The sequence below is a fragment of the Rhipicephalus microplus genome, chromosome 7 (assembly GCF_043290135.1).
Source record: "Rhipicephalus microplus isolate Deutch F79 chromosome 7, USDA_Rmic, whole genome shotgun sequence".
NCBI classification, from domain to species: domain Eukaryota; kingdom Metazoa; phylum Arthropoda; class Arachnida; order Ixodida; family Ixodidae; genus Rhipicephalus; species Rhipicephalus microplus.
In genome coordinates this window covers 55,557,592-55,585,249 of record NC_134706.1, presented here as the reverse complement: position 1 = coordinate 55,585,249, position 27,658 = coordinate 55,557,592, and the positions used below count along the sequence as shown (strand labels likewise).

Here is a 27,658-nt window from a genome sequence, read left to right as displayed (position 1 = left end):
CAAACCGTTAATTGATTGATTGATATGTGGAGTTCAACGTCCCCAAACCCCCATATGGTTATGAAAGGCACCGTAGTGGAGGGCTGCAAAAATATCGACCACCAGGAGACTTTCAACGTGCACCCACATCTGAGCACATGGGCCAACAGCACTTTCATCTCTATTTAAAATGCAGCTGCTGCATCCGGGATTCAATCCCCCGACGAGCAGGTCAGCATCCGAGTACCTTAGTCAGTAGACCACCACGGTGGAGCGCCAAATCGTTAGAATATGGAGAGAACTTGTACACTTTTGGGGTGTGAAGGAGTCAGAGAATTTGTTGCTGGCAGGCACGTAGTCGCATAAACTGCCACATACTTTTGTTTGCTCTTTTTTTAAAATGGGTCTTGGTGATATACTGCCGAGACGACAAGAATTTTTTTGCACATGTACTATCAGAACTACGAGATACAGCACGTTCCTGGAAAGAAGCTTATAATAGCAGACATTCTGTCCGACCTTCAAAGCCAAGAATTGTCAGGTGATTCTTAGGTGAATGTTGCAGTTTATGCTATTAGACATTTGTCTCAACAAGTAAGCTCAAAACAATGCCAGAACAAGCTAGCGTTACTGCAGCTCAATCTAAACTGGTCATTGTCATAAAACGACTGAAAGCTTCACAGCCTATCAAAGGTCAGTGTAAAATGTGCCCAAATGAGCTATTGGCTGTCAGGGACCTACTACTAAGGGAACAAAAGTTGCAATTTTGGCTTTGATGCGCCAATAAACGTTAAATCAACACCACCACGGTCCCCTTGGCTTTCAAAAGTATGAAACACGAGTGCTACAGTTTATGTGCTGGCACGAATGATGACATATCTGATAAGATATAGCACGGCCCTTCCTGTCAGTTGGAGGCCTACAGACAAGCTGACGAACCTTTGCTTTCCGGAATACACCTAATAAACCGAAAAGATTGAGTGCGAGCACACTTGCTTGAATATGTCGGAAAGAATTGTATCGTTGTGTGTCACCGGTACTCAAATTTACCGAACTTGGAGAAGCTTCAAGAAAGTACTGCAATTGCTGTGGCTACAAGTACTTGCTTTGGCCAGATATACCTGATAGTCCGTAAGAAAAAGTGGGAACAGACTTCACTGAATACGCCGGAAAGTCTTACTTTGTTGTGTATGACTCGTATTCAAATTTTCTGGACTTTGAGGAGCTTTAGGAAACTCCTGCTTGAGCAGTAGCCAAAAGTCTCGTACTTCTATTGGCTACGACGTACCCCAACAGCTGCGGGTTAAGAACAGGCCAGAATTCAACCCTATACAGATAAATACCTTTCTGGGATATTTAATTTTGAACATATTGTTACGGAAAAGAAGAGACGCCGTAACGACGAGGCTGGGGATTAGATATATTCAAAACCAGCGGTAATGGCGTTCCCGGCTCACCAGCGATCGAGCGGAGACAACTCTTCGTCTTCCTCGTCAGGCACACACGCGCGTCGCCCCCTAGAATATCAATATACATGCATGTAGCATAACCCCCGACGGCGCACGTGCCGTCTCAGCGCATTTAGATGTCAACGTCACTAGGATAGTTGTAGGGCTTCAAGCGCGCAACATGTACAATATTGGTCGCCTGCTGGGCACATGAAGGCAACGGGGTGGCGGGACCAATTTCATATGTTACAGGAGTAACCACACGATGGACTCGGTATGGGCCTGTGTAGCGAGTAAGCAGTTTTTCTGACAAGCCAACTTGAGGGGTAGGAGACCAGAGCAGTACCAAAGAACCGGGCGGAAAGTGCACGTCGCGGTTTCGTTGGTCATACAAGCGCCGTTGCTTCTCTTGAGAGGTCAGAAGGCGAGTACGGGTGATTTCGCGTGCGTGAGCGGCCCGAGTGATAGCGTCCATGGCATATTCACTGATCGGCACTCCAGGGGACGGTATTGCGGTGTCTAGAGGCAATGTTGGTTCTCGGCCAAACAGCAGAAAAAATGGAGTGTAACCGGAAGTGTCATGGCGCGAAGAATTGTAGGCAAATGTGACGTACGGCAACGCGAGATCCCAGTCGGTGTGGTTGGTAGAAATATACTTACTGAGCATGCCTGTAAGAGTTCAATTTAGACGCTCCGTGAGTCCATTGGTTAGCGGGTGGTATGACGTAGTCAGTTTGTGTCTCGTTTTACAGGACTGCAAGATGTCGGATATGACCTTCGACAAAAAGGTGTGGCTACGGTCTGTAAGCAGCTGCCGTGGGGCTCAATGTTGCAAAATCACGTGCTTGAGGAGGAAGTCGGCGACATCTGTGGCGCAGCTTGTTGAGAGAGCTCGTATGATGGCATAACGCGTGGCGTAGTCGGTGGCCACGGCTATCCACTTGTTACCCGAGGAAGACAAGGGGAAAGGGCAAAGTAGGTCCAAGCCAACGCGGAAGAAGGGTTCTGACGGAATATCAAGTGGTTTAAGGCGTCCGGCGGGAAGTGTCGATGGCGTTTTGCGGCACTGACATTCATCACAAGCCGCAACGTATCTTCTGACTGAGTGTGCAAGCCCTGGCCAGTAGAAGCGTCGGCGTATTCGGTCGTAAGTGCGTGACACACTAAGGTGACCAGCAGTCGGAAGGTCATGAAGTTCATGTAGAACTTCCGAGCGAAGGTGTTTCGGAATGACAAGCAGCAGAGCCGGTCCAACCGGCTCAAAACTTTGGCGGTATAATACACCATTGTGGAGCACGAATGAGCGATCGGACTGACTGGAAGATGGTGATTCGAGGCACTCAATGATAGCACGCAAGGACGCATCATAGCACTGCTCGTCACCGATGCATGTCATTTGCGAAAGGGAAAAGACGCAAGGATCGGTGTCGGTGCCATGCATAGTGCTCGACTCAGCGACTGGGTAGCGCGACAGGCAGTCTGCGCCCTGATGTAGGCGTCCGGACTTGTACGTCCCTGTAAAGGTATACTCTTGGAGTCGCAGAGCCCAGCGCCCGAGCCGGCCAGTAGGATCCTTCATTGACGTAAGCCAACATAGCGCATGGTGGTCAGTTATCACAGAGAAATTAGTGCCATCTAAATATGGGCGGAAATTTGAGACTGCCCAAACAAGAGCAAGACATTCACGATCCGTAATAGATTAGTTACGCTCAGCAGCTGTGAGGAGGTTGCTAGCGTAGGCGACAACTCGGTCGTGTCCCCGTTGGCGCTGGGCTAACACGGCTCCGATTCCGTGACCACTAGCATCGGTTCGAACTTCCGTCGGAGCGAATGGGTCAAAGTGAGCCAATATGGGTGGAGTCGTCAATAGCGTGATTAGGTGAGAAAAAGCAGCAGCTTGGTCGGTACCCCACGTAAATGTGACGTCTTTCTTTAGAAGCTCTGTGAGGGGTCGAGTGACGGTTGCGAAACCTTTCACAAACCTTCTAAAATAGGAGCAAAGTCCTACAAAACTCCGGACGCCTTTGGCTGACTGGGGTACAGAAAAACTGGTGACTGCACGAATTTTCTCGGGGTCCGGCTGCACACCAGAGGCGTCGACAAGGTGGGCCAACACTGTAATTTGCCGGCGTCCGAAGCGGCACTTCGACGAGTTCAATTGGAGGCCTGCAGTGCGTTATATGTCGAGAATAGCTGAAAAACGCTGAAGGTGGGTCTCAATTGTTGGGGAATATGCAACGACATCGTCAAGATAACAAAGACATGTTGACCATTTGAACCCTTGTAGCAGAAAGTACATCGTGCGCTCGAACGTGGCTGGGGCGTTGCATAGCCCAAATGGCATAACCTTCAACTGATATAGGCCGTTTAGAGTTACAAATGCAGTCTTCTTTTGGTCTTTTTCGTCGACAGCAATCTGCCAGTAGCCGGAACCTAGGTCTATTGTGGAAAAGTATCGGGCGCCGTGGAGACAATCGAGAGCGTCATCGATGCGGGGTAAAGGGTAAACATCCTTTTTTGTGATTCTATTCAGATGATGGTAATCCACGCAGAAGCGCCACGTGCCATCTTTCTTTTTAACGAGCCCAACGGGAGACGCCCAAGGGCTCGAAGAGGGTTCAATAATTCCTTTGGCTAACATCTTGGTGACTTCTTGTTGAATTATTTTACGCTCGGTGGCAGACACCCGGTATGGTCGCCGATGAATGGGATGAGCATCACCTGTGCTAATGCGGTGCTTGACGAGTGAAGTCTGGCAGAGTGGACGCTGGTCGATGTCGAATATGTCGCGGTATGAAGCCAGAAGGCGGTAGAGCGCGGTTGACTTCTCAGGTTTGAGGTCCGGGGCAATCATGGAGCGTAAGGTCGCATCGAGGCACGTGGCATCCTGCGAGTGATGTGGGTTCTCGGGACATACGTCTGCCGTAAAACAGGTGACGTGGTCGTCAATTAAAGGCCTTAGTGTGGCGACCGCAATTCCTTGGGGTAGCACTTGTTTTATGAAACCGAAGTTGATAACAGGTAAATATGTTCGGTTAGAGGCCATGCTTACGACAGAGTGTGGGGCAGTAATGTCACGCGCCAAGAGAACATCAGTAATCGGCGTCACGATATAATCACCGTCGAGCACGGGAGAGGGTGTTGCCAATTCTATGAATGTGAAAGCTTTAGGTGGTATCCGGAAGAAGTCAGTGGTGCACAAGCTGTTCGGGAGTTCAGGGTGAGAATCCGGGAGAAGAGGAAGTTCTAGGCAGAGAGTACAAGCGGTACAATCGATGAGGGCAGAATGTGTCGATAGGAAGTTTATTCCGAAGATTAGGCCGTGGGGGCAATGTTCAAGCACCGTAAATAAGACGGGAACATGGCGGCCGGCAATACTAACACGAGCTGTACACATTCCAGTGATGGCCACAGTTCCACCATCAGCGACACGGAGGGCTTTAGTTGCTGCAGGTGTGAGGACTTTTTTTTAGCAGGCGACACAGATGAGCACTCATTAAGGACACTTGAGCTCCGGTATCGACTAACGCCGTCAAAGAATTACCGTCCACTTACACCTCCATCAAGTTTGTATCAGTGGGGAGCGTCAATGGAGGATTTGGATCATTCGCAAGCGATGCAGCACTACCTCCCGGAGCTGCATGATCTAGGTTTCCGTCCGAGAGGATCCATAGTTGACCGGCGATGGATAGCGGCATGGTTGGGGCGATGGGGAACGGCGGCGTTGAGGTGACGGCGAACGAGCAGTGGAGCGGGTGTTGGTGATGTCGGAAGAAGGGTACACACGACTGGGCGAATACCGACGGGAGTCCTTGTATGGTTGATTAGAGGAAATATGGCTTCAGTTTGAGGGCGTCCAAGTGCTGCGGCAGTAGCGGGAGATATGGCCAACTCGGTGGCAGCGGAAGCAGATCGGCTTGTCGTCTGCAGTTCTTCATTCCGCCGGATTGCGGGATCGCGGAATAAAGTGTAAGTCATGGCGTGGTGCATTTGTTGTCATTGGTCTGGAGACGGGTCGGGAGATAGAGCAGGCCACAGGAAAACCAAGCTTTGCAATTTCCTGCCTCATGACGGCTTGAATAACGGAGACCGGCGGAGCCGTTTGTGCGGCGCCATGGTCGAGCGGATATGGAGGAAATGGTGCCGGACTTGATGCCTCAAGCTCCCGTTGAACTATTCGCGTCACTCTGTCCTGCATGGGTGGTGTGGCACCGAGATCGGTGCAAGTGAATGTAACAGCCGTGTTTGGTAGCCGCGTAAATTGAGGCAGAAAACGGCGGCTTTTGGCCATTTTGAAGCGGCGGCATTCTTTGATAGTCATATCTACGGTCGTGACGTTAGTGTAGACGAGCAAATTGAAGGCGTCGTCCACGGTGCCCTTAAGTATGTGGTCCACCTTGTCACTCTCTGTCATTTGCTCGTCGACTTTTCGGCACAACGCAAGCACAACCTGTATGTACGAGACATACGACTCTGTTGACGACTGCACACGAGTGGCGAGTTCTTTTCGCGCTTCCGTTTGGCGACCGGACGGGTCCCCAAAGATGTCGTGTAGTCGCTCCTTGAAGGTACCCCAGCTAGTGAGCTCGGTCTCATGGGCGTCGAACCAGACCCGTGGGGTGCTCTCCAAGTAAAATATTACGTTGGCGCGCATCATGGTAGGATCCCATCGGTGTGTGTGGCTAACACGCTCGTACATACGGAGCCAGTAGTCGACGTCGAGCCCAGGTTGTGCAGATAATGTGCCGGGATCACGGGGGGTGGGCATCGTCAGGTATGTAGTGGCTGGAGCTACAGATGGGAATTATTTCCAGTCTCTATTTTTCTACATTCAATAGCCTCACAGAGAATGGGGTTGAGGTCATAAAAAATGTAAATGAAAGAAGGAGCAGCAAAAGATTTATGGCTTGGGCGAGCTAACTACATAAAATCATATCGCGAAGACAGCAGGCGAATAAGGGAATAACTGTAGCCTTGTCATCTGAACTATTATGAACAATTTTTTTAAACTGTTAGCAGGTCCTTTAGGATATTTCTAAATAACAATGTTTATGTTTGTAAAAAAGAGTGTGTAACAAAGCAAGCTTGTACCACTCTACATATCAACACTGCATAAATGCATGGTACTGATAATAAATGTTACCGGCTGCTGACACCAATGCAAGTATTTAGTTATTGTACACAACAAGCAACTTATTTGAAACGTAAACATCAGTACTCTAGCTCATAAAGAAGAGACCGTTAGAAGAGACCGTTTCATCTAATTGGAACTGCTACATCATTTAGCGTACGCTATGACGAACTGCATTTCAGAAGGAAATATATGTGGACAGTGGCAGAAGTCGTTTATGCTATATTTATAAAATTTAAAGCAACTTACCGTCAGCAATATGGGCTGCATTGCAAGCAAGAGTCACGATGATCAAAATCAGTGTCATAGCTTCTTCCTGCTCAATTGCCGTACTAAGAAAAGAAAACATGAATGACGAGGAAGCTTGCATGATAATCTTAAACAAACAAAAATGAATCAAAAGAATTTCTATTTTTACAAAATATTCCCCCATACGCACCAATTCTATCTTTAACTCGCGCATCAATGAATACTCGTCTGTACTCTTCACTAATTTTTCTAAAAATGTGTTTTGTACATGACTATATCATCGTTTTTTTAATAGGAAGTGGTTTCGCGTTAATCACTCACGCCACTGGTTCGCACAACATCGATTAGAACAGTGGGTGATATCTTCTAGTTTTTATATTGCTTCCATGCTGCTTGAGGTAATCTTGAAAGTGTTATAGAAATAAATTTCGGGGGGTTCTCAGTAAATTCAATGTAAAAGGAAACAAATGGTGTTTGCGCTCGTGATGATGATTGAGCCATTACATCTCATTTGTTATCATGATCCAGCTCATAAAAATGGCGGTTACTATTTTTGAAATTTGGAAATAAAGGCAGCCGAGGCAGGTGGACTTACTTACGTAACAACTGTTTTATTTGTTTGAATTAAGAAGTGTGAACCAGCTTAAGTCTTAAGCCTCGCATACTTTCGAGGTGGCATACTGAGGTACGCAATTTATGTAAAATATTCACTTTTGCTTTTAGGCCTAAGCATAAAAACGAAAAAAGGACAATTCAGGCCTTAGCCGTGGGTGGGCAAGACACGGCAGGTCATAATGGAAGAGCCTAGATTTACTCGCATTGCCTCTCATCGTATTATACATTGAAAATGCGCGGTGAGAAGCTAAGTTGCGGCAGTGGCTTGATTAGTATACCGTAAACATTGTAATGAAGCATTTGCATAATTTAACAAAAAACTTTGCCTTAATGACCCGTAGAAGTTCTGGTAATGCGGAGTTGATCAAGACAGGGCACTGCTGCAACAAAAATCTGCAAAAAGATAAAAGTTGCATAATCAAAACTGCCAACTACACCTTTATCTACACAATTTTAGAAACGTAAGCACTCCTGTAATCCCGAAAAGTTCTGAAGAAGCGCACACTAAAAGAGTAGTTTTTCAAGTCTGAAGTTGCAGTGCGACGACATCACTTCTTTTGTACTAAAGCTTACATATACGATTCGAAATGCCCGCGGCCGCTGCTAGGAAACATCAAGTAAAATTCTCAAGAAGCACCTTCTGTTAATGAGTGGCGTCAGTTCTTGCTTACGTACTAGTATCAATAACGAGTCAAATCACATAGGTTACTTTGTAGATGGAAGGAGTAGCTCACTGACAAAGCAGGAGTTCACGCGTTATACAAATAATTATGTTTGAGTTTGCAAAAGCCAGACACTACACATATATCGCTGATTTGGAGGTGATTATAGTCGGCAGAGAACTCTCTTTCTGGGTAAAAATTGATGCAAAGAAAACCAATTACAGTCCTACATTCCGTAAAAAAGTGTTTATAGTTAAAAACACTATAAACTGACCCCACGTTTCTGTACCCTTATGACCTCTTCTTCAGGGGTAGCTCTTTGGCCGGCTTCAAAGCTAGCCACTTTTTTCAGTGATGTCCCCCTCTCCATCGTCCATTTTCCTAACGTTCTTGCTTTCACGGCGTTGTAATGCAACGTGGTTGCTTGCAGTCAGCAGCTTATTCAGCTTGTTATCGACGTTTTCTAACTTGGCGGTGTCTCAAAGTGGGTAGGCCATGATTGTAGAGCGTTTTAAACCCTTCGTAATTGTTTCCATTACCTTTATTATCTTGAACTGTGTTCGCTTCATGTAGTAAGACGTTTTTAGATTGTCGTAGTTGTGGGATCACTGAACGAGAACAGCGCACGTTGAAGATACACAAAAACCTTTATTGCGGCCGTATTTCCATGGTTGCGTTTGGTTTCAATACTGTGCGCACAGTTTGCACACTCAGCCAATGGCACAGACAGTGTTTGCGAACTGTAGTTCAAATCAATTTGTGTATGCTTGTATGCGCACCATTTTCGTTTAAGTAGCACGTCATGCAAATATGCACTGTTGTAATACTAACACTGCACTGGCTGTAACCGGAATGAAGGCTCTCTCAGTATCAAGTTTCATGACCACTGTTGGACCTCTTTTACAGTTTTGAGCTTTGAAAATAAGGCATTCGCGATCAGGACCCACTTCAGCACCGGTGAATTTGTCATGTTCCACCGGTATACATACGCAAAAAATGATAATATGCGCATGTATTCTGACCAGGCTATATCAATAAAGATATTGCACACTGATTGAATTAGTCTACTACAAATACACTGTACAATATTTTTGACCATATCTGCGTCATGTAGGCATGACTGAACTTTATAAGTTATTGATTGACTGATAGATATGAGGAGCTTAACGTCCCTACCACCATATGATTATGAGAGAGGCCGTTGTATAGGTCTCCGGAAATTTCGACCACCTGGGGTTCTTTAACGTGCACCCAAATCTGAGCACACGAGCTGAGAGCATTTTCGCCTCCAACGAAAATGCAGCCGCCACAGCCACCAGCGCAACCACCGCTAAGGAGCAACTAGATAAAGTCATTCAAAACGTTTTCACGCAACGAGACACGACCTGCATCTATTGATAGTGCGTGTGTACATAACTGATATGTCGGGTTTAACGTCCCAAAACCACCATATGATTATGAGAGACGCCGTAGTGGAGGGCTGCGGAAATTTCGACCAGCTGGGGTTCTTTGACCTGCACCCAAATCTGAGCACACGGGCGTACAACATTTCCACCTCCATTGCGTGTGTATATAACAGCATTAAAAGCGCGTCTTGTTCACATTGCACAAGAGTGCTCGCGTCGTTATTGTATACCTGCTTTACACGTACTTTATGTTTAATAGTAGAGTGCACAAACAATAAGGAACAAACATTGAAACACTCGAAGCAAGTTGAAAACGTCTTTCAAAAGTGCAAATGTGGAGCCGAGCACATAATTGCACACTTTTCACCATCCCGAAGTAACAGAATGTATATATTAAGCTTTGCAAGTATACAGACAGACAGAATAAACTGCGTAGTTTAAAGTTAGATTGCGTTAGTTGCGAAATACACCGAAATTGGGTATGCAGCGAAAGAGTGACGCGTAAGTAAATCAATTAAAAAGTAAAGTTAAGACAATGCAGCTTTTATCACAAGTAGTGATGCCATCTCAGTCATATCTTGAGAGCACAGCATCTGCATACACCACTTTTATTTTTGCATGTCACAAATCTATGCAACACTGAAAAGACACTTTCAGAGTCATTTAAAAATGTACGTACACCTGTAAGAGGTTGTAATTAGAAAACATAGCACACCACAGTGGTTTGATGGTAATGGCACTCTGCGACTGATCCGAAAAATGCATGTTTTCCAGCTGCAATGCTTGCATTTTGAAGGAGGTGAAATAAATGCTGGCAGTGCGTGTACAGGGGATGGCATTTCACATTACACAACACCAGATTGTCGAAATTAACTGAAGCTCCTCACTAGAGAGTTACGTATTTAAATATTTGTGATTTAGAATCTAATATAACTTAATCATTTGTAAGCTTTCGGGTTTTCCATGCAGCCGCACGTTTTCAGGACTTGGAGTTTGTGTTTTTTGTTAACAACTGTGATGTAGTGATGGAGCAACTTGCTACAAAACATGTGTAGGAATGTGATGTGACAGACAGCCGAACAAAGAACTTAAGACTTCTGTAGCATGACCTGGATTAGCTGTTTGCATACGTTTGTGAAATGTACAGTGTACGAAATTTCGCGCGTTGTGTGGATGTCCAATTGCTTGGTGTAATCTATGCCCGATTCAGTACCGCTGATATGACACTGACAGGTCCTTTAGAACACCGTCTTTCTGAACAAATGCAAAAAAAAACTGGTTTCATCCCGAGAATACGCCAGCTTCTGTGTCCCATAATGTGCTTTTACATGTGAAGTCAGAGGCCCTCAGGCCAACAAAGTCCTTTACAAGAGGTCTATTCACATGGTATGTGATATTTTCATTTAATATATCACTGTGTTTTTGTGTTCTTGTAAAGGTGCGTGCGCGTAATCACAAAGTGATTCAGTGTGATCTGGCTAGCAGCAGGTGTGCTGCTTAGGCTAGATTCACAAGCGAGAGCAAAATCCTGCTGCTCCACGGACCGAATAGTCACATGATTAGTTTAACCCGGCGCAGCAGCAGACAAGTCGCATGCACACAGCTGGAGCTACGCTCGCGGAATCCTCGTGCATACTCTCGATTTTCTTGGCACTAAAGGGAAAGCTACGGAGCCAAATCATTTGCATCCTACCGCCAGGGAAGGTAGTTCCAAAGTAGCACCCGTTTTTTCAACGTGAAATATAAATGTACCGCCTTTATTTTCTAAGTGGAGCAATTTGAAGGAGAACGCAGCTGACACCAGTAATATATTCGTATTTACTTTAATTTATTTGTTGTGACTTCGCGTTTTTGAACGCATGAGAAAGTCCCGACTTTCTAGCAAAAGCCATCGGATCACAAGAGCTAGAGTTGCATTGAGAAATATCACAAAAACGACTGGATGCATCCGATTTTTCGATAAGCCAGACACAGCCACAACAAGGGCTGTGTTTGTCACACGAGAAGTCCTTCTATGTCTGTCATCTGAAAAGACAAATACAATATCCTTTGACTAGTCGTACACTCAATTTCCTTTCAAAGTTATTTCATCAAAAGCAGACCACTTGCTTTGTCTTGAGTTGGCCAATCCTTAGTTATGAATTGAATATTGTCCTGGTACCGGGTGCGATGCCACGCGTCGAGGAATTCCTGCCCGCCAGCGCCCTAATGTTCTCACTTGCGGCAACTGAAGCACCTCAAAAAGCGGTATGCGTTTGGTGAACATAAAAATATTTTTTGTTCAAGTTGTCTCATTTTCTTTCGCCAATGCTTTTTAGTTTTAGGAAAAACACAGAGCCGAACTTGAGCTTTCACCAATTCAAAAAGGTCTCTTGATACAAGGGTCTCAATAGTGTTTAGTGCCTGAAGTCATGTTAAATTTTCAACTTGCTGTTTCCATCCGATTCTCGCCGATGCCTTCTAGCACTTCTTGCTTCGATTCATAAGGTTATCCATACCTTTTTGTTTTAGGGTTGTAAACAGAATCATGTTTTGTACGGGCTGTTTTGGTTATGCGGCAGAGGGTGGGGTTTTCGAAAGCACAGATAAGCGGCTGGAACAAGCGGGACTTAGGAAACAATGTAAATCAGGTTGTTATGATTTATTTCGTCTTGCAGTATAAAAATGAAATAAACCACCTAATTTATTGCCTGTAGGTGAACAACCAAATTCTGTATGCTTTTCCAAAAGACAACGTTATGTGCAAAAGAGGCGGAAGTTCAATGCAAGGTGGCAGCCAGAAGGGGGTTGAGAAATTTATGAACACAGTGTCGCTGTTGCCATTGTTTCCATTTTTAGACATTTCTTTCAAGGCTGCTTGTTTAAACATCGTCTCCAGCGACAACCCTAGTTCATGAATTTTTCGCCCCAATTCTTTTTACAGGAGTATTTTTAGACATTTCTGTAAACAAATTGTGCTTCGATATCCTTGATGCTCTTACTCGAGCTGCTTTGCACCTTTTAAAATAAAGGGGCTCTAATCAAACTTTTTTAGGAGGTAAATAAGTGACCTTTTGTTTTAAGTGTTGCAGTGCACTCCACGAGACTGCTTTGGTTTAGTGCATCACAATAATTCGTCGTGGAACAATAAGTGCTTCGAAATCTATCGTGCGGCTGACATATCGCCTCATGAAGTGGTTGCAATAATTCGAAACTATTCTATCAATAGGCGTGAAACTTGACTCCTCATACCGTAATATGTTACATGGTATGTCTGCCTAACTACATCATCGCGTTACAGTTGGTGAATGTACAAAGGTTTCGTGAAACAACATGTAATTCGATGAATAGACGTACACTCATCCGGATCATTGCCTGTCTTTGATGTTGGGGGTGGTGTGCCAAGTTGTGCGTCCGTTGTTGGTGTGGATGATCAGGAAGCTGCAGCAGCTGTTGAGCAAGGCGGTGTGGCTTCTGGGTGGATATCACTGGCTGAAAATTTCAAAATATTATTGATTGGGACATGCAATCGCAAAAGAAAAGAGATGTTTGTCATAACATTGTGTCGATCTGAATTCAAGATTTAAAACCAACTTTGTATCTTGTTGTTGTGAGTCGTTGCTACTCTAGCAAAAGCTATGGTACACAGCTATTGCATATACCCGTTACTCTTTTCTTTCCCATTCACCCATTTTACACTTTCCTTTGAGCAGAGCAGTGGGCTAGAGCATACTAGCTCAGACTGACCCATCTGCCTTCCAATATTCTTCTCTCACTCTTTCTCCCTGCTTGTGTTCACTAGTACATGACAATATTTCGTCTCACCGTTTTGAGCACAACAATAAAACCACTAGCAAAACATATATGAAGGAAATGAATGCAACTCTGATGTCATGCATAAAAGATGAGCCTGTAGGTATATAGTAGAGCAACTGAAATACTGCTTATTGAGCACTAATTGTGATTCTGCAGAGCTAGATGGCTGCCAGTAACCCACCAGAAAAAATTCAGTTTTACGTGACTTATTCTATTGGTGAAATTGTGGCATCTTTACTATTCTCCTAAATGCGCAGATGATTGACAGCTGGCTTGATTTAATGAGAATATGGTAAAAGATCATGCAGAGCAGCATTTCTAAGAAATTTCTCTCTCATGCAGTGGTACAGTAGTATGAATCATAAGTCGGCAAAAATGGTGAAGCTCATTTAGGCTTACTCATGAATTATATTTTGCGTTGAGGCCTCACTCGGATTTGTACTCGCCATAATTTCCCTGAGCTGGTCTCGCTTGAAATCAAGCTCACGAAATTTTTCCGTAACTGAACTCACTCGGATTCACAGCTAGATTTGAATCTGAAAGAGTTTCAGTGAGTCGCCTTTTGAGTCAGTTCACCGAATTGCAGCATTCTGCAGTAAAGCTGGCGGAATGAAACTATATTATGGCCACCTTGAATGCACGAACTTTGCTCCATCAAGCGCCACGCACAGATCTTATTCTTGTGCTTCCTGTCCTTACGGTTTTTGCACGGCATCATACAAGGGAAGCTGGTTCGTGGTATTTCGAACATTGGCATTCATACCTCGCGTTTTCTATTCTGTCTGCTAAGGTTCACGTGGATTTATTCTATTCTTCCATTGTCGGCACGCTTGGGAGTTCTTGACATGGCTGACATTTGTTTTCATCTAGGAGAATTCACCTCTATAGAGGTTGTTTTCGCAATGAATATTGTGCCTACCATAGCCTGTGCACGTGTTGATATGAACTTTGTGTTGAATTAGCAGTGCTTTTGAGCCAACAATATTGTGGCAAGAAGCCGCAGCTCTTTTCCATGCACTTTAAAAAAGCAGCTGTCTTATCTCCTCGACGGCTGTCTTCTGCTTCTGCCACCGTTTGTGTTCGGCAGTAGCTTCTAGTGACGAAATAATATCAATATTTTTGTAAGTGGTTGTGAAGACTATAAGCGAGTACAGTTACAATGCATACATAGTACATTGCAGATTTCGCTCCTAATTATGTGTACTTAAGAAGCAATGCCTTCTGAGTAGAATCAATATCGCTTTTTGTATGGCTTACCATACTAGTTGAGCTCTCGAGAAAAATCTGTAATATAAACATAATTTGTTAGACACTGCTACAAAGGATTTGGAAACATTTATGTGTATATTAGTGAAGAGCAAGAGTTCTGCTTGACCAACTTTTATTCTCCTGGGTGCACCAAGAGCCCCAGCTTAGGCTCTTGCACTTTCACAGATGGCACTGCTCTACAGGGGTGCCTTTTGCAAGCATCACCGGTAAAGCAGGCCCTTGTGAAGTGCTTCAAGCACAGCATTTAAGTGGCATGTACTTGGGTTTTCAGCTTTTCTTGTTGATCTTCCCGGTTTGCGGAACCAAGCCACGCTTCAGGTCTGAAATGTCGGGAATGGTGCACACGTTGAATCTCTCATATGTATGTATATATTTGCATGCACGCGTGTATGTATATAAATGCAGCCGAACTCCTCTGATAATTTTGCATTTCACTTGGTACTACACAAACCCACGTACAAACGCACACACGAACATACATAAAGTGTGGGCGAGCCCCTCCTCCTCCGAAAATAAATATTTCTGGCTACGGGTCTGCTGCTTGCGAGTGAGAGACACTGTGTATGACACATCAAAAGGTGAAAAAAGATGTACAAATTTGATTTCTCTCGCCAGCGAGATGTACGCGAAGAATTTGATTTCGGGCAAACATTGCAGCCCTCTAGCCAGAGGGAAAGAGGGAATGGTGATTTATGAATGAGAAAAATGCTAAGTGAGCCCCATAAGTCAACTCACGAGGGAAGAGATAAGAAGAGATCAAAAGTGATACACAGAGAAAGACAAACTTCAATACGACAGAAAAAAATCACAGCATCTCCATGGAGTGCATGATGATGAGGGGGGCGAAGCGTCCGGCCGTCTATTCGTTCTTGCTTCCGTCTGTCCGTGCGTTCATCTGACTGGTGGTCCACGCGCCAATCTGCCCGTCTGTGCGTTCACCCGTGCATCCGTCCTTGCATCTGTCTGTCTGCCCGTAAGCCCATCTGGTGAAGCCTTCAAGTACCACCCACTCGCATTTTTTATCATAAATTCAGCATATTGTCGCGAGCAAAAACAAGACCTGCAGCCAGGAGTTCACCCGAACCAGAGCAACGAAAAATGTTCTCTTCTTCTTCGTAGCCCAAAACGGGTATGAGCCACAGCGGCTAGTTCATCAATGGTGGCATTACCCCCCCTCCCAAGAAGCATCGTCTCGATGCTGTACATCAAGGCAAAAAAAGGAAAGAAAAACTCCCAAGCATTTCCCCGAGGGTGAGCATGGTTAAGTGCGAATACACGGGGTGATGCTATAAAGGGTATTTAATAATTCGCACTATTATATTTATTAATCACACTATGGTGCCTTTATGGTGTAATGGTTCCTGGGAATCGCAATTTGATCACACGGGGGAGTTTACGTTAACTCACTGGCGAATTCCAACGGATTTTAACTTTACTCCCCCTCACGACCCGCTCTCGACGGGAGACTGAGAGAGAAGGCGGGCGCACGAGAGAGGGGTGCGCGCGCAGCTGCAGCGAGTGAGGAGAGCGGAGGAACGAGCGAAGGGGGAGGGGGACTACCAGCGTTGCGTCCGTGGCTTATTCGGTAGAGCGTCGCGCTGCGGCCCGCCAAGTCCTTTTACTTTTAAAGATAGAGAGAAGACTGCAGACGCCGCCGACGGCGGTGGATGGTTTGGGGTCGCTTATAAAGTGTATTCACACTTAAAATGAGATGAAAATTACCATGCAAGCAAAATGAATGGCGTAAGGCGGAATATCATAGTTGGTTGTGAAGCCAAGAGTCAAATAAGAAATAGGAAAAATAGAAAAAAATGTAAGGGAGAGACGAGAAAAGTCAGTCGCTCACTGGCGATTCACAGCGCGAAAAGTATGGTTTCAGCCGTGAAAGGTGAACGACTTCAGTTCGCGGGGTGAAACGGGAACGTGTCGAAGTGCCTCCTGGGAGAACCTCGTATGTGACGTCGCTGAGACGTCGTACGACCTTGTAAGGGCCGAAGTAGCGGCGAAGAAGCTTTTCTGAACGGCCACGTTGTCGGATAGGGGTCCACACCCAGACTTCATCACCGGGCTTGAAAATAACTTCATGGTGACGAAGATTTTAGCGGCGTGCGTCTGTGGTTTGGTGATGTTGAATACGGTGACGAGCAATTTGACGGGCCTCTTCTGCACACTGCGTGAATTTGGCGGCATCGGTGCGGTACATTCCTAAGTTGTCGGGCAGAAGCATGGCGTTGAGCATCGTCGTGACCTCGCGACCGTGGACTAAGCGAAAAGGTGTGAAACCGGTACTTTCTTGAACAGCAGTATTACACGCAAAAGTTACGTAGGGAAGTATGGCGTCCCAGTTCTTGTGATTGATGTCCACGTACATTGACAGCATGTCTGAAATTGTCTTATTGAGTCGTTCAGTCAGCCCATTTGCTTGCGGGTCGTAAGCCGTTGTTTTACGATGTTCCGTACCACTTAATCGCAAGACTTCCTGCAGCATCTCTGCGGTGAAAGCTGTCCCACGATCAGTTATGACGACAGATGGAGCACCATGACGTAAGACGATGCTGTTCACGAAAAATTGGGCGACATCTGCTGTGGTTACTTTTGGAAGTGCCTTGGTTTCACAGTAGCGTGTTAAGTGGTCGGTAGCGACCACAATCCGCCGGTTTCCAGACGAAGACGTGGGAAATGACCCCAGCAAGTCCATGCCAATCTGACGAAAGGGCGCCTTTGGTGGGCCTATTGGCTGCAGTAGTCCCGCTGGTCGTAAAGGTGAAACCTTACGTCACTGACAGTCGCGACATGTGCGAACGTAGTGCTTAACAGTCTTTGCGAGACGTGGCCAGTAGTAGGAGCGTTGAATCCGTTGCAGCGTGCGCGTATAGCCGAGGTGTCCGGACGATGGCTCATCATGACACGCACGTAAAATGTCACCACAAAGCGTAGTTGGCGCAACAAGCAGATACATAGCTTGTGTAGGATGAAAGTTCTTTTTGTAAAACACTCCATCGCGGAAACAAAAGGAGGATAGCGAGCGTGCAAAGCTTTGAGGAGGGTGGGAATTGCGTCCTTCCAGGTAGTCAATGAGCCGAATGAGCTCCGAGTCGTGACGCTGTTGCTCAGCCAAGCGGGTTGCTGATACGGCAGAAAGAAAAGTGTCGTCGTCTTCAAGGTCAGTCTTGGCATTTTCGACCGGTGCACGTGAGAGACAGTCGGCGTCGGTGTGTTTCCGCCCAGATTTGTGGACGATGGTGACATCGAAATCTTGTAGCCGAAGGCACCATCGTGCTAGACGACCTGAGGGATCTTTGAGATTTGCGAGCCAACAAAGGGAATGGTGGTCGCTAACTACCCTGAATGGGCGGCCATACAAGTACGGGCGGAACATTGTTATGGCCCAGACAACAGCGAGGCATTCCTTCTCGTTTGCAGAATAGTTTTTCTCCGCTGGGAATAACGTTCTGCTCGCATAAGCGATCACGCGCTCTACGCCATTATGCCACAGAACTAATACCGCTCCTAGTCCAACGTTGCTCGCGTCAGTGTGTAATCCCGTGTCAGCGCTTTCGTCAAAATGACCCAGTACAGGTGGAGCCTGGAGGAGGTTTTGGAGTGTGTCGAACGCATGACACTGATCAAGACCCCAAACAAACGAGACACCGTCTTTTGTAAGCTTGTCGAGGGGATCAGCAATTTTCGAAACGTTTTTGACAAAGCACCTGTAATACGCACAGAGCCCCAGAAATTGGCGTAGGTCGCGCTTATTTGTGGGCACGGGAAAGCGGCAACAGCACGGGTTTTCTACGGATCTGGGCGGATGCTGGCATGGCTCACAACGTGACCAAGGAACTTCAGTTCTTCATATCCAAAATGATATTTCTCGGGCTTGAGAGAAAGCCCCGCTGTTCTGATTGCCTGAAGTACTGCATGAAGGGGTTGGACGTGTTGTTCAAACGTGTCTGCAAAGACCACGACGTCATCAAGGTAAACAAGACATGATTGCCATTTGAGGCCTGTGAGAATCGTATCTATCATTCATTTGAAAGTAGCTGGCGCTGAGCATAGACCGAAAGGCAACACTTTAAACTCGTACAGACCATCGGGAGTAATAAACGCCGTTTTTTCGCGGTCACGCTCATCCACTGCGATTTGCCAGTAGCCGCTACGTAAATCCATGGAAGAAAAATATTTAGCGTTGCGTATACGGTCCAACAAGTCATCTATCCAGGGTACAGGATAAACGTCCTTTTTGGTTACCTTGTTCAGTTTACGGTAATCAACGCAAAAACGCAACGTACCGTCCTTCTTTACTAGCACAACTGGCGAATCCCAGGGACTGGTTGATGGCTGGATGACGTCGTCCTGAAGCATCTGCTGAACTTGGTCACGTATAGCGTCCTACTCTTTTTGCGACACCCTATAGGCGTGTTGTCGAATGGGTCTCTCGGTGGGTTCCGTGATGATACGGTGCTGAGCAAGTGGTGTCTGTTTAACCTTTGACGTAGTGGCAAAGCAGTCTTGAAATGAGCCGAGTAAACACAAAAGGCTTTATCGTTGAGCCGAAGGTAGTCTCTCGTTTACGTCGAGAGTGCTCGCGAAGGCCTCGTCAGGGTGATTATTCGATGAAAATGAAGCTAACGTGGGTGAACCATCGACATCGGCAAGTTCTTCACAATATGCAATGGCAGTGTGTCTCGTTAGGTGGCTGAAGTTCGCTGAAGTTCGTGACCAGCAGGTGAACATGCCTATTGCTAGGCTGAATGATTCCTCTGGCAACACAGATTTCTCGTGAAATGAGGAGAGACAAATTGGCCTCTGCAGTTACCGCGTGAGACATGTCCTGTCTCAATTCTACTTCGACAAAGAGGCTGCTTCGAGGTGGGAGAGTCAGAGAATCGTCGGTAACACGAAGCGCTCTTTTCCGAAATTGTGTACTGTCAGTTGCAGTGCAAAAAGGATCCTCGAACGACACAAGTAATTCACGGAGGTCGATGACGGCACCGTATTCAGGAAGGAAGTCCATTCCTAGAATGACTGGCCGAGAGCACACGCGCAATACAAGGAAAGAGCCCACAAATGTCGACGTACGTATACGAATGCGTGCCGTGCACATACCAGTAGGCATCACCAGATGGCCCCCTGCCGTGCGCAACTGGGGTCCTTGCCATGGTGTGGTAACCTTCCTCAGTTCAGATGCCAGTGCGGCGCCCATTACTGAATAGTCGGCGCCGGTGTCGATGAGGGCGTTGACAGCATGATTGTCGACGAAGACGGCGATTTCGGCAGAAACGATCTTTCTGCTGTCAGAGAACACTGCAAAACCGGAATGATCCTCGTCTGGTCGTTGCGTCGAATGAGGGTCTTTTACAGTTCGCCGGGCCGCGAATTCACCCCCAGAAGTCACCGTTCCTAGTTTCCCCTGCGGGGACTTGGTGACCGGCTCTTGAAAGGAGCGGAAGACGATGAGGGCAAACTGGGTGACGTAGGCTGCCGAGGCGACGGTGATCTCGACTGGTGGTGCTGAACAGTCGAAGGTGTTCGCTGGCCCGTGAGATAGGCTTCGATTTCGCGGGGGCGCTCACCGTAGCGCGGGCATCGAGCATCAGGGTGGAAGCCGCGGAGACCCAGTTGCCGGTATTGACAGTTCCTGTATACGTGACCCGCTTCGCCGCAGTGATAGCAGAGCGGACTGTTATCCGAGGCGCGCCACGTGCTTGCGTTGCTACCACTTTGTCTTGAGGTAGACGGCAGATAGGTGGGTGTGCCTCGGGAACCTTGAGCCAAGAGGCGGGCTCGAAGCAGTGGCGTGGAATTACTGCATAGCCTGGTACCTGGGCCGCATAGCAGGATTTGTAGCCGGTGGCGCAGGGGATCGCTATGCCGCTGCGTATGTGAGGACTGGGGCCTCGGGAATCGGTGGTGCGATTGGGGTCAGGGGTGTGACGGCCTGCCGGACTTTTTGTCTGATTACACCCGCGAGGGCTGACACAAGTTGATGAGATCCCACTGCCTGAAGCTGTCGTAGTTCGTCCCGAACAATACTTCGATGAAGTCTGCGAGGGCCTGTCTCTCGCTGTAAGAGCCGATAGAGCATGCGGTGGTCGGGATCTGGCGTTCGTATTGTGACGACCGCTGCTGCAGCGTACGTTCCATAGTGGTCGCTTCACTGATTAACTGGGTGACTACCGTTGGTGGATTGCGCACGAGCCCAGCGAAAAGCCGTTCTTTTACTCCGCGCATCAAATGCCGCACCTTCTTTTCCTCGGACATGGCAGGGTCCGCGCGCTTGAAGAGCCGAAGCATGATCTCGACAAACATGGGTACTCGTTCATTCGGCCGCTGGTTTCTGCAGGATATGCCTTGTTCAGCCCTCTCCTTCCTCTCGGTGTTCCGAAAGGCGTCACGAAGCTGACGGCTAAGCTCTTGCCAGGTTGCAAAGGAGGCCTCGTGGTTCTCGTACCACATATTCGCAGAATCCTCCAAGTAAAAGTATACTTGGCGCAGCTTGCGAACATCGTCCCATTTGTTGATACTGGCAACCCGATCAAAATGGTCGAGCCAGTCACCAACATCCTCGAAGATGTCTTCATGAAACGGCTTTGGTGTGTGTGGCGCATGAAAAACATGGGCGAGAAGAGAACCATGGGCATCGCTGGTTTGGACCGCCTGGCTTGTCATCGGAGTTGCCATCTTTCTGGGTGTCGATGTCAAGGGACCAAATTCAGAGGGTAACCCACGCAGGCGGCGGCTGCTTCTTGCTCTGGGAGATGTAGCTGTCTCCACGATGGCCGACACAGCCGAAGTACACGTACCCAGCGTCTCCACCAGTAATGTCGCGAGCAAAAACAAGACCTGCAGCCAGGAATTCACCCGAACCAGAGCAACGAAAAATGTTCTCTTCTTCGTAGCCCAAAACGGGTATGAGCCACAGCGGCTCGTTCGTCAATGGTGGCTATATAGAAGTACCGCCCTCCAGCGGATATTTCAAGGACTAAACGAGAAGTGGCAATTGCGCACTTTCTTACGGCCTGTGCTTCGTGTCTACTTCTCACCTTTCTCCACGTCTAGTTCATGGCTATACACCAGTTCACTATATTCATGGCACTGCGGCCCTACCGTTACTGAATTTTGCTGAAAGCAAGGAGGTTACGCCCAGCGAGTTTAACATGGCAACCTTTTCTGCTCAGGTGGTGCTTGAAGTTCGTCCTTCTGATACTAATCTCTTTTAGTAAGCATCCAATTGAAGACAAATTTTATTGGATATTAGGTCGCCGATTCTCGTCTCTGTTAGGCATTTGATCGGACAAATTTTATCTTTATATTTATGATCAACGTGCGTGGGTTTCCTGCTCAATTGAAAATAGTGCGCACGTAGCCACTGCTCTAGTCCGGCCGTGGAGGTGGGTACCTACTACTATACGATAACTACTACTACTGCTACATACACCGCGGGCGCACAACCCTTGAAATAAGGAGCTTCACCCCCAAAAGACGTATGATGGTCGGAGCAGTTTAAGTACGGTGGGCCGATTGAAAAGAGCTCCGCAAACACCGGCCGGGAGGTCGCGGATGGCATAACCAATCAAAGCACACGTGCAAGTGACCTTCGCCCCCCCCCCCCGTCGGCAATTGTATTTTGTCTTTGTGGGTTAACTCGCGACACCATAACCTCAACATTTCTCGAATCGCCAATCTCTAGTTCGTACATACTTTTTTAGTGTCGCATAAATCAGCAGACTGCCGCAAACTTGCGGCAGTATTATGTAAAAAGACTTGGAGAGAATTGCAACCTCGTTGTACAGATAACTAGAGATACGCTGAAGCTCTTGCTAATAATGTAACTATGTCAAAAATATGTACGCTTTTCACACCTGGCATTAAGCTCATTTATTCTACCACGAGGCTCACTTTAAAGAGTGTGGTAGCAAATATAGTGTCCAACCAAAGTGTTGCGCCGCAGATCCTTTTCCGGAGCAATCAAACACCTATTGTATTTTATTTTCCATCAACTGTAAAAACTTAGAATAAAGAATGCCTGAATATTTGTGTTGATAACGATACAAATTATCTTCAACCAATTCGAGCAACATCTTTGTTGCTGAATGGCGTGTGCTGTCGCTCGTCTCTAATTAGTCAGCAGATTTCATATAAACTACCATGGATGAACGTACCTGTTATCTGTAGAAACTTTGAAGAAGTGACTCGTAGTCTTTTTTTTCGAGAGCGGCTGAACCATTTTACGCAGCAATATGCATGGTAATTCAATGCCATCACGAACAGATGCAGCTTGCTGCGACTGCACCCACTGATGCTGCTGATGCTCCCGCAACAAGTCGCTTGCTACTGTCGTCTGCTCCAGCGGTTAGCAACTGCCGTTTCGCGAATAATTATTTAAACGTTTCAAATGGCTCCTAATATGTTTGCGTGAAGATTAACAAGAGAGTTGTTTATTTTCATGTCCTAAGTTCATTTGTTTAGCAAAAAAATTGCCTTAATATGCTTCGCTCAGTTTGGTTTACCTATGCCAGCGGTGATTTGTCGTCCAGCGAACTGGGAGCGCAGAGAAAACACAAAGGACGAAGCGAGGAACCACACAACACGAGCGCTCGTGTTGTGTGGAGCGCTCGTGTTGTGTGGTTCCTCGCTTCGTCCTTTGTGTTTTCTCTGCGCTCCCAGTTCGCTGAACGAAGAAAATGAATTACCAACTGGCCCACATTTTGATCCTTTTGCAATGGATTTGTCGTCCTTTCGATAATGGTGACACGTCACGACGCAACCGCGAATCTCGCAACATGCCATTTGCTTGCCTAATTAAAAAATAAAATGAACATACCAATGACCGCCGCATTACTACTGCGTTTGCGTGCGTCGAGAGAGGCTGTCACCCTCTGAAGAAAACAAATTGGTCCCATATTTTTATGTTTCACTGCAAATGACGTCGGAAGACGATAGCCTTGCGTGTGGAGAGAGTGAACAAAACGTTTATTTGATGTTCTGCGCGAGCGAATCGGTGAATTGTATTTTAGAAGTGCTGCGTTGGAGAGTCTCGATCCCTGCAGCGAAGGCTAGTGAGCCCATCGAGGCACGTGAGAAGCGAGGGCCATCTGGCAGTTATCTTCGAAAACGAACCATCTTTCTCCGCACGCCCGCAGAGGAAGATTCGTGCCTGCCTCAGAGGCGATAAGGAGTAGAACGCAGAGCGACGAGCAGGTGCCACCACCGTGTCATCTAAGCAAAGCGTCGGAAACACTTGCCTTTTTGAGCATCGCGTGTCACTGCCAGCGCAGCGGGATTAACGCTACGGTTCTTAGAACTACTTGTGTGTGCCTTCTCTAGTACAAATGCACACATACAAAACATTGAAGTGTTGTTATGGTGCCTCAGATAAACAATTGTTTTTTTCATTGACAAACGCACAAATATAAGCGCTAAAACGTGAGCAATATTGGTGGGCGCTGCTGATGCAGTTGGCCGTTTATGGTATCGTTTGGTCTCTTTGGTGCCATAAGGGGGATCGTTACCACGGACAAACAGACTATGATAAAGACAGACCAAAATTTTGGCATCGAATCTCTTTAAGAAAGACTATCGTTTTTGAAAGTTTGGGGTTCCGCAGCACTCTGGCAAAGCCGTCGATGTTCGCCCATGCAACAAATCTTTAGAACTCCTGGGTTACGCGAAGTACTTTGGTTGGGGCTAGCAAGTTCATAGTACACATATTTACAAGGGCAGCGCTACGACACGAGCAAGGTGACGAAACGAGGAATCATGGCGCGGTTTACCGTCGAAGTGGGCATTGTTATGTTGTCATTGAAATATGTTTCGTTGAAGATTTTAAGCAAATAGGTCATTTAAAACAGAATCCATTTGCTCGTTCTTTTTTCATGATGTATTCATTTATTTAGGATCACGGCAGTTTCTCCTTGAACTCGAGCAGGGATAGGTACATAAATATCTTTGTTAATAGGGAAACGCAATAAATAGAAAAAGCTACAGTGAAAGCTACTACAATTACAAAAAAAACGCAGATCAATTACTGTGAAGCCTGTAAAAGCCTTTAGCATCGAATCCAAGGAATTTATGTTGCCATGTTGTTATTATTTTGTTGCTAATGTTATAGGTGTGGCGAGTTCTGTTACTGCGTTATGGGTATTATTGTTGCCCCACCGCGGTAGTCTTGTGGTTAAGGTACTCGGCTGCTGATCCGCAGGTCACGGGATCAAATCACGGCTGCGGGAGCTGCATTTCTGATGGAGGCGGAAATGTTGTAGGCCCGTGGGCTCAGATTTGGGTGCACGTTAAAGAACCACAAATGGTCAAAATTTTCGGAGCCCTCCACTACGGCGTCTCTCATAATCATATGGTGGTTTAGGGACGTTAAACTCCGCATATCAATCAATCAATTATTGTATTGTGCTTTTTAATAACGTGTAATGTGTCGTAATGTTTAATGACATTTAGACTGTTACAATGTGGCTGCGTTTTCACGCAGGAGAGGAACAGTTTGGCCGTGAAAACTCTATTCCGGGAAGCGCTGACAACGCCATGCAGCGGCTATGGCGGCTAGTTCTGGGGAAACTGGGAATAGGCGTAGTAGAAGGCACGCCTCATTCATCCTGTTTTGCCAGCAGCTGGTAGTGGAGTCACGTTCATCCGATGACGGCAGTAATGATTGCTCGTTATCTAATCGCTTTTTGGAAGTGCAGCTACGGTTATATCTTGGTATCTTGGAACAACTTTGTGTTTTGATTTTTTGAGATAGCTATTACATGGACGCTATTGGCTGGATTGCGCCACCACTACCGGCGTCAGCATCGGCGTCACCGTCATTCAGCATACATATATACGTACTTATACATACAAAAACGCATTAAAAATATAATTCAGAAAAAAAGTATTTTGCGCACGAAATCATCCATCCGACCACTTGTGAGCGCGAGACGTTAGCCACTGAGCCACGAAGGAGCACCTCCTTCAAAGCTCGAACGAAGGCCATTTATCTCTACCATTACCGCTGGCGACCACCATCTCGCGTAGGGGGCTGAAGCAAAAGGTGCGGAAATTTGTTAGTCGCTGCAGTCGTCTTCAACTGAAAATGTCGTGTGCTTCGGTGGTAGCGGTGGTTTGGTACGCAAGGCGCGCTGGGGGAGCCGCTGAGCTCTCAATTCAGTTATCTGCTAGATACAGTGTCGTTTGTTGGGTGCAGTGTTGTTGCTCTGTTCTCGCGATTCGTGTCCTGGTTCTTTTTTCACACCTTGTTGAAGGTAAAATTTATTGAAATAAAATAAAATATACATTTGGCGTGAATGGAGCTGCACCGCTTTGTTGCAGCAAAATTGTCTGGACAAAGAATACGCGGGCAGATGGCAGTTTTGCATGCGCGCGTGTGTGTATGCGTACGCGTAAGTGTGGTTGCTTGGCAGACTGTTCAAAATTGATTTTAAGATAATAGTATGATCACGCGTCAACGTAAAAATTACTCTGCTGTCGCGGGCTGCAAAAACAGATACAGCAGAGTAAGAATTCAGCCTAAGCTCTCTCTGTTTAGAGTTCCTCAAGATGAAATAGGGCGTTGGCTATGGGACCGGATTCTCAACCGAGGTGATTGGCCCTTGCAAGTCACCGCTGTCATTTGTCAGTTGCACTTCAAAAAAATTACATACTGAAACATTATCTACACATTATCGAAGACCGGCAAGTGTGTAAAGGGAGTGCAAAGCTGGAGCTTCGCAATGATGCGGAACCAGAATTTTACCACCCCTATGGACTGTGCTTACGAGCAGCGCACACCTGAGCTGTAAACAAGAAAAAGAGCGGCTTCAGCGCCATGCTCTGGAGACAAGCTGTGAAAAATAACTGTGCTGGTATGAGTTGAATTGGAAGTGACACTTGAGGAGTGCGAAAGTGAGGGGCAAAACGACCGCGAGAACGCATTTGATTTTGGAGACGTCGTCCAGCCAAGTGCTCACAGGGTAATTCATAAATGTTCTGACTGCGACGGAATCGTTCATTTGTTGGTATTCATTAGTCGCGGAATTGTGATCATTTAAAAGACCATGCTCATGAACTACGGGACGAATTGCAGGAAAGTCATTTATCGGACATACGTTCGCAGGATACTTGTCTCCAAGACGGACAAAATGGTCACCTATAACCTAGACAAGGCCAAACAAGTCCTTCAGAGTGCGGAGTGTCTTCACCCTTGGAGAGGGGCCGGTACGTCGACTGACCACACTTTTGAAGTTCTAGCAAAGAAACTGGAGAAGCCAATGTCCTGATTTGACGGCTTGGCATTCAGTGTCAAGTGCAAGGAAGCTGGAAATAAACAAGGCTTCTGCACGCTAATGTTTATGCAGACGTCGCCTATATATTTTAAAATTATGCATTCAGTACTAAGTTTGCTGTAAGGAAATAAATGCGACAATTCCCGCTTCTAGTACTACAGAATAATGTGGCTTGAGAAAAGGAAACTGCATAAATGCTTGCGTTTCTAGCATATCATATATTAAAGGATACTACAATCACCTCATTTCTTTTTCTTCGTGTACTTTCACGCTCTTCGTGGATTTCAAGCAAGTACGTGAGGAAGGTAATACTCACCAGGAGAAGCTACCTGAAACTAAAGGAATGAAGAAACCCAGCCTCCACCAAACTGCAGGTCTTAAGCCAACAAAACAGGCGAAAAACAGCAAGGCTCCTTGACATAGAAGGTTGCCTTGAAGAAATCAGGGCCGAAATGTGAATGTAGCGGATCAAATACCAGAGGTGAGATTATCAATATTCCTGGACATCAGCAAGCAAGTGTTCGCGTTCGTTTTCAAGCTGTCAAACAAACCAACGGAAAGGGCATGCGCTGCAATCAAAGCAGATTCTTGATGTCTGTTTATCAAACTAAAAAAGTCCCCGGCTATATCAGCAAACCATGAAAATTGGAAACCTCATGATGCCTAGCAAATCTACTTTGAAGAGGTACTTGATGTCGCACAAGTCGACTTTTGGCTTTGACGCCACAATAATAAATACTGTAAATAAGAAAACCGCAAGAATGACAGACCTCCAAAGGCATGGCCAGTTATTAATAAACAAGATAAGCTGTCGGAACATTTCAGCGTG

The 27,658-nt window shown here is 46.4% G+C and overlaps 1 protein-coding gene across 4 annotated transcripts in view; it reads right to left on the bottom strand.

Annotated features, from left to right (window-relative positions):
- Positions 1–27,421, bottom strand: part of LOC142766944 (uncharacterized) — a 101,209-nt gene extending 73,788 nt beyond the window's left edge. For 2 of the 4 annotated variants that reach the window (XM_075868139.1, XM_075868143.1), the window contains exons 1-4: positions 27,146–27,421; positions 14,543–14,569; positions 12,827–12,961; positions 6,808–7,815 (exon numbers count right to left, since the gene is read on the bottom strand). In XM_075868139.1, the coding sequence (XP_075724254.1) occupies positions 6,808–7,021 (214 nt within the window). In that variant the 5' untranslated portion in view covers positions 7,022–7,815; positions 12,827–12,961; positions 14,543–14,569; positions 27,146–27,421. Of the gene's footprint in view, positions 1–6,807; positions 7,816–12,826; positions 13,136–14,542; positions 14,570–27,145 lie in introns of those variants that run through there. The other 2 variants (XM_075868142.1, XM_075868141.1) reach the window with 2 other exon arrangements.
- Positions 27,422–27,658: the final 237 nt, after the last annotated feature.